At 38.8% G+C, this 14414-nt stretch overlaps 1 protein-coding gene across 2 annotated transcripts in view; it reads left to right on the forward strand.

Annotated features, from left to right (window-relative positions):
* KIF5C (kinesin family member 5C) overlaps positions 1-14414 on the forward strand; it is a 139394-nt gene that overhangs the window by 62010 nt on the left and 62970 nt on the right. For both annotated transcript variants that reach the window (XM_075933348.1, XM_075933349.1), the window contains exons 5-8: positions 4338-4386; positions 5387-5442; positions 7292-7379; positions 12662-12786. In XM_075933348.1, the coding sequence (XP_075789463.1) occupies positions 4338-4386; positions 5387-5442; positions 7292-7379; positions 12662-12786 (318 nt within the window). The remainder of the gene's footprint in view (positions 1-4337; positions 4387-5386; positions 5443-7291; positions 7380-12661; positions 12787-14414) is intronic.

Consider the following 14414-nt stretch of genomic DNA (forward strand, 5'->3'; position numbering starts at 1 on the left):
TTGAGGAAGTAATATTCTAGGTTAGAGATGAGTTGACTCAGGGGAAAATGACCTCTGACAAATGGGAGATTTACAAAGGGTATATAGCTGCAGGGATTATCTTTGGGTCTATTTGCTCCTAGTACATCAAAACCTTTTCCCTTCAACTGCAGTGGCCTGGCCAGATAATTCCTCCTTTTGAATGTGATTAATTTCTTTTTCAGAAACTTCATTGTTACTTTGATTAGTTTGGTCAGGATTTAGGTGCTTACTGCATTTTAAACACTCATTTAAAATACTTTAATGTATTGTTGGGTATTTATTTGATAATCCTGGTGTGAGTTGCTGGACCAATTACTGCTGTCATGGAAGGATTACATCAGTTTTGTAATTGAATAATTTTCTTCGTTAGTAATGCACAGTCAATTTTGTACAATGTTAGTAACCACTTGTGAAAAATATTTTAAACAGGTTGATGGTGTCAGTGTTCCAGCCTAAATGAGAACGAGGCTTGAACAACCCAAAGTTTACTCCCATCTCTGCCACTCATTTGAGCAAGTAGTGTAGGCTTTGTGTGCCTCCATTCCCTTTTTCCAAAACAGGGATTCTTACCTCCTCAGTGCAATTACTAGGATTCATTTTTAGCATTAATGTTTGCAGTGCTTTGGGTTCCTCTTGATTATAGGTGTTACATAATAACAGATTATCAGTATTTATTTATAGGTGGGATATGTGAATGCTTGAAGCACCATAGTCTTTGGAAAGCATGAAGCTGTAGTGATTTGTCCCTATTCAGGCAAAACTTCCCTTGATTGCAGGCTGCAGAAGGGAGTGCTGTAACATAGAACAAGTAACTTCTTGCTCCTCTCCAGACACTTAATGCCATGCCATTCATTTCAGTTTTCAGACCTGTTTAAGATGTAGTAATCTCTTGCAAGGGTGCATCTACACTGCACCCGTAGGTCGAAATCAGAATCACAATTTGAGCTATGCAAACTGCGCATCTTATTTTGATCTAATTTAGAAATAGTTTATTTTGAAATTTGGCGCTGTGTAATAAAGAGCTGTTTCAAAACATCCCTTAACTCTCGTGGAATGAGAGTTACAGGGATGCTGGAATAGTGCATCTGTTATTTCAAAATAGCTTTTGAAATAACAGGCTTGTTTAAATACACAGAATAGCTGTTTTGAGATACTTTCGGTATCCCAAAATAGCGCAGCTGTCTGGACGTAGCCTTATTGAAATATGTCTAGATGGAAGTTAGGTTAGCTCAAATACTGGGCCAGTTACAGTTAGATTAGAGTCACTTGCCATGCCATGGTGGTAGCACAGTATAAAAATATGGGGAGAGTTCCCACAGCTTTGGGTGCAACTGCATTAACAAAATGTAGATCTGCAATTAATAGCTGGTGATTTTTCAGCAGCAATAGTAATGATGAGAATGCTGGCATGGTGTGGTATTGGGGTAGACTGGCAGAAGTTGTGACTTATGGATTGAATATTGCTAATATTGGCAAAGTCTTAAGACCGTGAATTTGGACAGGATTTTGGATGGTCTAGAATGGAATCTTCTAATGGCTGTTAATATCAGAAATTTGTTTAAAAATGTGTGCAATAGGCTGACGTCATTAAATAATAAGAATTATTCCATTAAAACGTTTTATCCAATAATGCATCTACCCTAACTATCCTGTCTGAATAGCTAAAATTTAAACAGATTTAATTTTAAAATTTAATGAGATGCAATAAAAACTTGTAACAAAATGGACTATAGTTTATTATCCAAACAGAGTAAATAAGGAGAGAGTCTGAAAGCTTTGCATTTGATTTAATGGCTTATCAAGCATAGAATACGGAGTTCAATGTGCAGCTGCTGATAAAAATGAAATGTTGATGTAAGTACTTTCTTGGGCTTTTTAATAAATGTAAACAAACAAAAAAAAAACCTTGGATCCTCTCCACTGTTTATGGTATCTGGTCTTTTACTCTTTTGTCTCTTGTCTTGAATGTGTAAGTCTGACTCTTTCCTTGGTGTCCAGGAAAAGATTGAGACCTATGAGATTTGTTCATGTCTTCTCCTGTAATGAATAAATAGTCTATTTTCTAGACCAGTGGTTTTCAAGTTTGTTTTTTTTCTTGTGACCCAACTGAAGAGAATTGTTGATGCTCACAACTCAACATAATTATGACTAGAGTACGGGCTTGGGGGGTGGGGGAGAGCAGGAATAGGTGGTTTGGGGTATAGGAGGAGAGGCTCCAGGTTGGGGGGGCAGCGGCAAGGGGATGGTGCTTGTGGTTGAGTACAGGCTTACTTCTAGCAGCTCCTGCTCCAGCGCTGCAGTGGGGTGCTATGGCAGGCTTCCTGCCTCTTCTGGCACCATGAACCATGCTGTGCCCTGGTAGCAGCCAGCAGCAGGTCTGGCTCCTAGGTAGAAGCATGCAAGAAGCTCTGCATGCTGCTCTGACCTGCAGGCACAGATTTCCTCCCCTCCCCCCCCCCAGCTCCCATTGGCCAGGCATTGACCAATGGGAATGTGGAACTCCTTGGCTCCCCCCTTCTTGGAGCCAGACCACCTGCTGGCTGCTTCCAAGGATGCAGTGTGGTCTGCAGTGCCAGGACTTTCAGAAAGCTGGCCTTAGCACCTCCACTAATCATGGGGACACCCTACAGTAAGGTAACCCAGTGCCTGCCATTGTGCAGCTCAGTGCTGGGTCACGACCCACAGTTTGTAAACTACTGCTCTAGACTTCTTTCTTGCCAATCATTGCCTTATTAAATCTCATTTGTTTAGTAGTGCCATCTGCTTGGCTGTTTGGTATGAACTTTAGGAGAACAAATATTTTTGCTCCATTACAAATGTAGCCAAGCTGACCCACAATAGATATAATTACATGTTAAAATAAATTGACAATATAAAGTTATTCCTTATTTTCCTACAGTCGCAGTGCTAAAATAAATTATAAGGACTCTTTTGTCATGCTAAAACAAATTGGTGGTAGAGCTATGAGGGTAGCTTACTATTTCCCCTAAAATAAAATAAATGCAGATAAAATGGAGCCTAACTATGTAAATACTCATTGAACAAAACTTACTCCAGATACTAGTAGCCACAACTCCATTAACTTGAATGGGATTTTGCTTGTGTCAGTGCTGAATTAACCCCTTTATTTTGAGATTTTTGTTCACTGTATCTCCCTTTCTTGTTTTCAACAGAGCATGGTTTCTCTTGAGCTCACTTGATCTTTATTTATGTTGGTCCTGCTTCGGAAAGTGCTTATGCATATGCTTAAATTTAAGGATGGGTTTAACTTGGATTAACTACAGGTTGAGTGTCTCTAATCTGGCAAACTCTGGTCTGGCAACATCTGTGGTCTGGCATGATTTTAGTTATCTGGATGTTAATTTATCATGGGTGTAGCCAAGATTCCCATGTTCCCATAAAGTTTGTTTATACCCACCAGTCCTGATGCTCAGTCTTCTGTGCTGTTATTTAGTGCTAATTGACCCCTCAGTGTCTTCTAAAAGCCCAGTAATCAGTGGAAGTGTTGGTAATGCTGCTAGACAACATTTATCTCCTGTGGTTCAGCAAATTCTCTCCTTGGTCAGCACCCAGGCCCTGCGGGTGCTGGACTAGAGATGTATTAAACTACAGATGTTGTACTAAACTTGCTAAAAATGCCAGCTCTTATTGTAATGTACATCAGTGTAGCTTTTTAGAAGTGTGAAAGTGGTATCTTACTAAATATGTTGGCAAAAGGAAGTTTTTCAAGCAACTCAGTCAACTTGTGAAACTCCTTGCCAGAAGATGTTGTGAAGGCTAGGATTTTAACAGGGTTCAAAAAAGAGCTAGATAAATTTGTGGAAGATAGGCCCATCAATGGCTATTCTTTAGGATGGGTAGGAAGGGTGTTCCTAGCTTCTGTTTATCAGAAGCTGGGAATGGGTGATAGGGGAGGGATTGCTTGGTGATTAACTGTTCTGTTCATTCCCTCTGGGGCACCTAGCATTGGCCACTGTGGGAAGACAGGATACTGGGCTAGGTGGACCATTGATTTGGTCCAGTGTTTGTATGTTCTTATGCTCAGGTAACCACTGAGTTTATTAATTTTCTGCTATCTCAGTTGGCATTTTCCGTTCTGCATATCTCGAGATTTTGTGAAAGAAAAGAACAAAGGTAGATATATTCACTTTATTTTGTTGATGGACCATTGTGGAGTTACCCTTCACAGGGTATTATTGTACATCTATTTAATTGAGTCATTTTTCTCCTCTTATTTTATAGATATGACAATGAATATGAAGAACATTTTTTGAGTCAGTGCTATAAATCTATAACAAATATTTATTTTGCACTAGGTTTCTTATTTTGAAATTTACTTGGACAAAATAAGGGACTTACTTGATGGTAAGTAACTATGCTTTTTCGTACCACAACTGATTGTTAGGGAGTTTGGGGAGGGTTGATTTCCCCATTCTCCTCCCCCCACCTTTTATAGTTGATTCAGTGCTGTTGTAAATTTAATTCAAGTTTTTTAAAAAATGGCTAAAAAACAGTCTGAATTTTGGTTTAAGCTGGTTTAGGTTATCTGATTATCTGGCTCTTTCTTCAATATTAAAAGAAGTATTTGAATTGTCAAGACACTGCGTACCACAGCTTTTGTAAATAAAGATGCTTTAGGATTGTCTAAAATCAAAGTATCCTGTATAGGTAAATGTAGCTGGGTTATAAACAGACTTTAGAGATTTTGTACTTTCTTACCAACCAGACTACTTCTGAGTCCTGCAAACTAATATGATTTTCATGCATACTGTATCTGTAAACCTTCTGACTGTAGGTCTTACAGCCAGTTTGCAGTTAAAATGCCCACTTTGTACAACATTTATCAGAAGTTAGGTTAAATATACAAAATTAAATTGTTAGCCTACAGCATGAGAATAGACCAAGCTCTAATCCAGTGTTTTACTAGGTTTCTATTGTAAAGCAACTTGGGAACATTTTAAAAAAAGAAATAGATTATTTCAACTGTTGTTCCAGCCTGCAAATATTTAATTTGTCTGTAGATAGGAGAGTACATTGTAATATTGATGCAAGAACAGGAGAGTTGCCTGGAACTCTGTTAAGACTTTGTAATCTTTGCTTTGTTCATGAAATACAAGCTGGATTCACATTTCTTAGATACATGTTTATATTCATTTGGAACATGCAACAAAAGTTCTCATCTAAGATTATTTTTATGACTAAAAGCCTCGCTTCTTGAAATTAAGGGTAACTTTTTTAATGTAAGGAATAGAATTTTTTTTTTCTCCTTCTGAATTTGAGTTTTGTAATTTATTCTTCTGTCATTCCTACAACTGACAGAAAGTATAAGTTTAAATATTTCTAACACATGTAATCTTTCTTCTAGTGTCAAAGACGAACCTTGCAGTTCATGAAGATAAAAATAGAGTTCCGTATGTGAAGGTATAAGAGAGACTTTCAGATCTTTTGATTTGATTCATTCTCCCTTTCTCCCCACCCCATGGATCGTTAAACAAGCTTCTACTTTTATATGTGGATTTCCATTGCACCTTCCTTAATATGCACTATGTGGGTGTGGAGGCAATAGAATTTACACAATAGCTTTCAACATGCAAGTTCATGCCACGGTCTGTCAAAAAAGTGAATTTGGCAATCTTTGTTTTGTTTGGGTTAGTGGTGGTTGTTTGATTAGTTTTGAATAGTCCTTGCATTTAAACAGTTTTGTAAAACATTGATGGGATTGAATAATTTCTCTTTGCTTCATTTCCAGAGGTTATGTCTACATTGTGGTGCTATTTCGGGATACTTCCGGTATCCCAAAATAGCTATTCCGTGTTTTTGAAACAAGCCTGTGATTTCAAAATAGCTTTTGAAATAATGGGCTTGCTATTCCGACATCGCTGTAAACCTCATTCCACAAGTATTAAAGGACGTTTCGGAATAGTGCTCTATTTGAAATGCACTCAAAATAAGCTACACAGTTGGTGTAGCTCAAATTGAGTAGCTTATTTCGAGCTATGGGTGCAGTGTAGACGCACTCCAAGTGTTTAAATGGTTAACTTTATATTTAGTTATTAATGCTCTTGAACATTTATTTTAATATTTAATATGGAATATGAAAAGAAAGAATTAAAGAGCAGAATTTTTTCTTTAAAATTCACTGGTATGGCTGCTCTGTTTGATTGATTTATAATATTTCAACAAGCATAAGGCAAAATGTTGTTTTTTTTTTTTTTTTACGAACAATATGGATTGTTGTTTGAACAGCTTCTTGCTCCTCCTCTTAAATTCCATAGAAAAATAAATTGGATGTTTCCCCTTTTCATCAGAAGTATTCTATTTTTTGCTTACCTCTTATCCTCATACAGGAGAACAAAGAAGGCCGAATCATTCCATAAACATTACCATATTACCTGAGAGTGCGTCTACACAACACCCTTATCTCAAAATAGCTTATTTTGAAATGTCCCTTAACCCTTGTGCAGTGAGGTTTACAGGGATGTCAGAATAGCGAGCCCATTATATTTTAATATAATGAGTTTGCTCTTAAGACATGGAGTAGCTATTTCGGGATATCCAAGGTATCCTGGAATAACTCCGCAGTGTAGACGTAGCCAGAGAGGAGGAGTGCAGTTCTTCCTCTTCTCTTGATCTGGGGAATGAAAACGTAATTGTGGCAATGGAATCTTAAAAAAAACTTAAGTTTTTTTGTTACTTCTGCATTTTCTGATTGTATAGAATCCTCTTATTTGCAGTGTTTTGATGCAATTGATCCTTTTAATACAATCTGAGAATAGAATATTCTTAAGTTCCCCTCATAAGCCCTATTGAAGTACTTCAGGGTGTGTCTACACAGCATCCTATGCTATGCTAATTGCGTAGCTTATTTCAAGTCTATTTTGAAATAGCTTATTTTGTCATTTGGCACTTATTTCGTCATTTTGTGCTGTCTACACAGCGCCAAATTTCAAAATACAGCGTTATTTCGAGCCATCCCTTACTCCTCATACAATGAGATTTACAGGGATGGCGAAATAGCGCGTCCGCTATATTTCAAAATAGCAGACGCATTCAAAAGATGTTGGGTAGCTACTTCGGGATACCTCTGGTATCCCAAAATAACTGTCCTGTGTAGAAATACCCTTAGAGTGCAGATTTTGGCCTGGTCACTCTAGAATGTTTATATTGTATATTTATTTTTGCTTGTGAAAGGTGAATCTTTTACATTACCATGACAAGATGTGGAGACACATTTTCTATACTTCTAAATAATACCTTTCTATGTTTCTAGGGCTGTACAGAGAGGTTTGTCTCTAGTCCTGAAGAAGTTATGGATGTCATTGATGAAGGGAAAGCAAACCGTCATGTAGCGGTTACAAGTAAGTGATCTCCTAGAAATATGTAGAGAAATAATAGTACTTATATTTTATCTCTTGCTTAGACCAGGAAATAGCACTCAAATCCATCAGCATGTGGATAACGCCATTGTAGTGAATGGGACTGCTTGTGCACTTACAAGTTAAGCATTTGCTTCAGTTCCTCCCTCCCTCCCTCACATTTACCATCATGCTAGAACAGTTGGTGATGATCTGTGGTGTGAGAAGATCTTTTAACTTAGGCCTATAAATTACTCTTTTAGGCCATTAAAAAGCAAATGGGAAAACCAAGTGCAAATAAAAATTTAGGACTAGCCCACCTCCCAGTGATGATTTGAATTTTTTTATTGATTACAGTGATAGCTAAATCGGGACTTTTAGTTTAACATACATTGTAATTTCTCGACATTAGGATTTGTGAGTTTCCATACCTTTTTTGCAGCAATATATGCTATTGGTTAACTGTGCCATGAAAGGTCTAACTTTTTAAAGAATGGCTTGTGATACTGTTTTAAAAATTAGTCTCCGTGCTATTTTGAAGATTGTATTAAATTATATTTAAGAGATTGTTAAAATTGCTAATTGCAATTTATATTGTGGGGGAGTGTTGTGGTGTAGACAGTTTGTTAGTGTTACTTGACTTACAATGTGCAAGTCCTTGGGAAAGTGAGTAATGGATGGGTGAATTAAATAAATATAACACATTCTAGTTTGTTTGTTGTCAGTCATTATTAAATAAAATATGAGACATTATACCTGGAAAATAATTTCCAAGCTTGTACTTAGGGAAAAGAAGTAATTTTACTTTTTGAGCAAGAAATTTCTATTCAACTGTGAATTTAAATTGGCTCAAATAATGATGCTAGATTTCATAACCTTGGCTGTAGAATATTGGCTTGTCCATAGTTTAGTGCTGCTGAATAAACATCTGATATCTTGAAAACATGAATGCCAGTGTTTGGTAGGATGTAGGCTGTGCATTTTGTTTTGTGAATTTTAGGTATTGTTGCATATTCCCACTGTGTCCCTCCCCTTGCTTTATGATTTCCTCTAGGTGTTATGACTTTACAGAGGAGTAAACTGAGACAGAGTGAAGTAGAGATAATACTTTCCTATTTCGCTGGTGATGAGATTCTTAGCATTCACAAAGTGCTTTTAGATACTAAGTGAACAGTGCTGTGTTTAATATAATTGTTTGCCACGACTGCTGTTACAGGCTTGAATGCACTTGATGGAATCCTGCTGACTTGGGATTTTTGGAAGCAGACCCTTCATTGGCTATTTTTCAGATTTTTGAGATCTGACTATAACAAATAATATTCAAGGGGAATTGCTTATCCTTTTCTGTATTCTAATTCAAAATTGTGGAGCAATCAGTTGGCCACAATGATATGTAAAGATGGCAGAATTGCTTAAACATACTTTCAAATAAGCTCTTATTCCGTCCTCTCTCTTGCTTTGTTTCCTTATACCACTGAGGCAGCGGCCTGGACTGACTTTCAGTTGCCAAAAGCAAATACATCTTTTAAATCATGTATTTATTATTTTGTATTTTTACTGCAACATATACCAGATCCGTAACTATTGTTATGGTGCATTTTGCCATGCAGGGCATTGTGATAGAAAGGCCTATCTTTTGACTCAGTCCCCAGACTGTAGCATAAGCTGTCTTTGAGCCTACTATGAGATTTGTCTGTGCCAAACTCATTAACTCAAATATATTTGGAAACGTCTCCCTTTTAAAAAGCAAATGACTGCCTCCTAGCTAATTCTGGCACTACCTTCTGAATCCTTGTTGTTGCTTTCAGTTTGCTGTCACTCAGTGAATAATACCATTCTTTCCTACACTTCCTCCTCCTTCCATGTCTAAAGTACTGTTCTCCCCCAGTTTCCTTTGCCTTTCTTACTACACCTGAAATACTTCTATAGAATGGCTTGCCCCTCTCTGGCCAGATCCACACTGGGGGCAAAGACGAACAAAGGTACCTAATTCCAGCTACTTGAATAGCATAGCTGGAGTTGAGGTACTCTAGTTTGACTTGCCACAGCATCCTCGCTATGGGGAGTCCCCTCACTCCTCATGACCCAGTGAAGTACTGGAGTGGACAGGAGCATGATCAGTGGTAGATTTAGTGGGCTTTAGATCTCGGGAGATCAAACTCTGCAGCATAGATCTCCCGGTCAGTGTAGACAAGGTCTCTGTTTCTCCATCTCTGTTCTTGGTTCTCTGAGTATTCTACGCTTCCATGTTTCCACTATTTTCTGTAGACTAGGCACCCAAATCCCCTGTTCCGTTCCACAACCAGATGTGGCAGTCTAGAGAGTAAACTAGTGCCCGTGTTGAAGATGGGAAGGAGAGGAGGAAAACAGGAAAAATCGTCGAGAAAGAGAATGGGACTGAAGTGAACACAAAGATTGCAAGCTTGGGAGAAAAGGAAGTCTGCGATGATAGAGAAGGTTGGGTGGAGGGAAAGGAGGTGGTTACCTGTCTCTGACATCATCTGCTCTTGGATGTCAATACAACCTCCGAAAAATGCAGTTAGATCCAAGCTTATGTTGTGTAGAAACTTGCACTGTGCCTGACCATGCTGTGTCTATTATTGTGTGCATAATGGAGGATTCCAGGTCCCAGGTCACAATGCCTCAAAAGCAACAAAAATCACTTAAAATTGCCATACAAATCCTCAGATGTATTTCTGATGAACACCATGCTAACAGTTACATCCAGACCCTAGGGCTATTGCTACACTTGGAAGACAAAAGCGCTGCATGGTGCCTGGGGTCAGCTGATCCCGGGCTCCATGTGGTGCTGCCGCTTTGAAATGCCGCATGCAGCCTGGGGAGACACCTCAGCTGGCCCTGGACTGGATGCAACTTTTCAAATGGGCAACACTGCATGGAGCCCGGGGTCTGGCTCCATGCTTCAAGCGGTGCTGCCCCCTTTGAAGTACCCCCTTTCTTTCCCTTGCCTTGCTGTCTCTATCTGATAGAGGCAGCAAGGAGGAGAAGTGACTAGTTGACTATCCAATAAGCATTTGCTTATCGGATAGTCGAATAGTCCTTCACATCCCTAATCCAGACCAGCAAGAAGCTATCACCATCTGTCCGACAACCTTGAGTGCCTCACAATGCTTTGCTGTTGTAGCTTCCACGTAGGACTGCCCTCAAACAATTCATCTGTGTGTAAGCCACTGCCTGAGTGTCTGTGTAGAGCAACACCCTGGTCCAGCAACTCCAACACAGAAACCTGTTGGCAATATTCCAGTCACACTCTGGTCTTTGGCAGCCTGGATTACTATTTGCAAGGTCATCCCAATATATTCCCAGTCCCAGACTTTTTTTAAAACATGTTCTGCTCTGTCCAGCCCTTTCTTGGACAGGTTAGGTGTTAATGTTTCATTGCTCCTGCTAAAGCAGTGTTTCTTAAACTGTGTTTCGTGACACTGGTGTGCCGCGAGGCAGTCGGAGGTGTGCCATGGAGAACAACAGAATTCAAAATTGCCACCCTTAGAGGGGCAGGCGACCTTTTCTTTTCTCAATAACTTTCCCACCAACCCTTCCCTTCCCCTCCCAACCTTTCCCCCCCCCTTCAACAAAAAATCATTGGTGTTCCCCATAAAAAAATTTGTTTGGTGTTCCTCAGTCTTAAAAAGTTTAAGAAACACTGTGCTAAAGGGTCAATATTCAAAAGTTTACTACTTTATTTGTTAATTGGATTAGTTTAGGTATAAGGTATTAATTAAAATGGTTGCAAAAATAAAGATAAAATACCACCTAGTTGCTGAATTTTAACAAGTTAGACATGGTTCAAGGAAAAATCCTTACTACGTGAGGATTTCCCAGCAACAGGGAATCAGTTCCTATCAAACTATCATGTTGGGTCAGTGCCTTTATCATCTTGAGTGATGAGAGAGAGAGAGAGAGAGAGAGAGGGTGCTAGCTTGAGATATTTTCAGTCTCCCATTTATAGTCCATCACCTTTTGAAATACATTTTCCTAAACATTGCCCTTAGATAAAATTCAGCCTATGAAAAAAGAAATATGAAATATCTTGTTGAAAGAGGTTCCATGTTTGCTAAGATGCAGATAGAGCTGTTCTTGCCCCCCTTCATTGCCAAAGATTGGCCACTTGACTAGTGATTGCCAGTCAGCTTTGACACCTGGCTAGGAGGCATCAGCTTGTCATTTGTTTACCCTTCTCCCGAAACTTGTGTGGTTAACATACTGTAGTAGTAATTTTAACTTACGTTCATAACTCTTAATATGCATCTCATATTTGGGTTACACAAGGACTGCGTCTAGACTGGCAAGTTTTTCTGCAAAAGTAGCTGCTTTTGTAGAAAAACTTGTCAGCTGTCTACACTGGCCGCTTGAATTTCCGCAAGAACATTGACGATCTCATGTAAGATTGTCAGTGTTCTTGCGGAAATAGTATGCTGCTCCCGTCAGGCAAAAGCCCTCTTGCGCAAATGTTTTTGCGCAAGAGGGCCAATGTAGACAATGCGGTTTTGTTTTGTGCAAAAAAGCCCCGATCGCGAAAATGGCGATCAGAGCTTTCTTGAGCAAAACCGCGTCTAGATTAGCACGGACGCTTTTCCACAAAAAGTGCTTTTGCGAAAAGTGTCCGTGCCAATCTAGACTCTCTTTTCCGCAAATGCTTTTAATGGAAAAACTGTTCCGTTAAAAGCATTTGCGGAAAATCATGCCAGTCTAGACATAGCCAAGAAGTATGATCAGCGTGGTGTTAGTTTTTAAATGATACATGACAAGGCATATTTTGCAGAAAGATTACAATAGTGTGTACGATGCGAATACATAGGTTCTTTTGGTCACAGGAGTATCTAGACTTCTGCTTTGTACTCCTAAATCTCTTGGGCTTTCAGACTGAATTTTTATTAATGAAAATAAGTTGGAATTCTCAATTTAGGCACAAAATGTATGCTGTGTAAGAAGGTATTTGTTGCAGATCCTTCTAAAGAAATGCTCCACATTTTTTACCCCTTCCCAAAGGTCATGTCATTTCTCATGAATCTAGCTGATATTTTAAAAAGCCGGGTAGACAGAAAATAAAAGGTCATTTTAGACCACATAAATGCTTGTCATTACTCTTAAGGGGCACCTGCTTTCTTAATAGTTCAAGAAGTTAAGTAGACTATTGTGCTGTGCTTCCATGCATGTTGACTAGTCATAGGCCAACGATGGTAAAATGAAATAACATACTTGCAGATTTTAAAATCACAATAAATGTGAGTGTTAGAACCATTAAAAGTATTATTTCTCTATAGATATGAATGAACACAGCTCTAGAAGCCACAGTATCTTCTTGATTAATATTAAACAAGAGAATGTAGAAACTGAAAAGAAACTCAGTGGAAAACTTTATCTGGTGGACTTAGCTGGAAGTGAGAAGGTAAAAAGAACATTTTTATCACTAATTTTTGCCATGCTTAGAAGTATTCTGACTCAGTGTGTGTGTTTGGTTGTAGCATATGCAAGTTCTGGAACTAAATGTAGCATAGCTTTAACATTATTAAAAGTCTAGTTGGTAGATAAAAATAGTGGCTCAAACTTAATTTTTGACATGTTTGGAGTTCAAGGTAGGGGAAAAAGGAACAGGTGAGTAGTACTTATTAGAATAAAATGCAAAACACAGCATCTCTTGCTAGTCTTTAATTTGTAATGGAGTGCAATGCAACAGCATAATTTTAATAAATTTATATTTTCATATAACTTCATACATTCTATATTGGAGCATGTATCTTAATGTTTGCTGTAATGGGAGGCCAGGTTTGTTCACTAGCACTTACAGAAACCTGGGCATGAGAACAGACTCTCTATGTTTTTGTTTGGGGGAAGGGCATGTAACCTTTCTGTAAGATTTTAATTTGGGCCATTACTGTTTTTAATACAGACATATCCGATTTCCAGTGCTTCAGTTCATAGAATCATAGAATACTAGGACTGGAAGGGACCTTGAGAGGTCATCGAGTCCAGTCACCTGCCCTCATGGCAGGACCAAGTACTGACTAGACCATCCCTGACAGACATTTATCTAACCTACTCTTAAATATCTCCAGAGACTGAGATTCCACAACCTCCCTGGGCAATTTATTTCAGTGTTTGACCACCCTGACAGTTAGGAACTTTTTCCTAATGTCCAACCTGAACTTCCCTTGCTGCAGTTTAAACCCACTGCTTCTTGTCCTATCCTCAGAGGCCAAGATGAACATGTTTTCTCGCTCCTCCTCCTTATGACACCCTTTTAGATACCTGAAAACTGCTATCATGTCCCCCCTTAATCTTTTCTTTTTTAAAGTAGACAAACCCAATTCTTTCAGCCTTTCTTCATAGGCCATGTTCTCTAGACCTTTAATCATTCTTGTTGCTCTTCTCTGGACCCTCTCCAATTTCTCCATATCTTTCTTGAAATGCGGTGCCCAGAACTGGACACAGTACTCCAACTGAGGCCTAACCAGCGCAGAGTAGAGCGGAAGAATGACTTCTTGTGTCTTGCTCACAACACACCTGTTAATGCATCCTAGAATCATGTTTGCTTTTTTTGCAACAGCATCACACTCTTGTCATATTTAGCTTGTAATCCACTATAGCCCCTAGAGCGCTTTCTGCCGTACTCCTTCCTAGACAGTCGCTTCCCATTCTGTGAAACTTTGCATTTGTCTCTATCAAACTTCATCCTGTTTACCTCAGACCATTTATCCAATTTATCCAGATCATTTTGAATTATGATCCTGTCCTCCAAAGCAGTTGCAACCCCTTCCAGCTTGGTATCATCTGCAAACTTCAAAAGTGTACTTTCTATGCCAATATCTAAATCGTTGATGAAGATATTGAACAGAGCCAGTCCCAAAATAGACCCCTGCGGAACTCCACTTGTTATACCTTTCCAGCAGTTGATATAGTATGTTGGTGCGTTGCAATGATATTATTTCATACAGTGCATGTAGTTGAAGACTACATTTTTTTTTGAGGCTCCATGCATGATGATTTTCATATCACTGATGGCATAAGCTATTTTTG

The sequence above is a fragment of the Pelodiscus sinensis genome, chromosome 7, assembly GCF_049634645.1.
Source record: "Pelodiscus sinensis isolate JC-2024 chromosome 7, ASM4963464v1, whole genome shotgun sequence".
Lineage (NCBI taxonomy): Eukaryota > Metazoa > Chordata > Testudines > Trionychidae > Pelodiscus > Pelodiscus sinensis.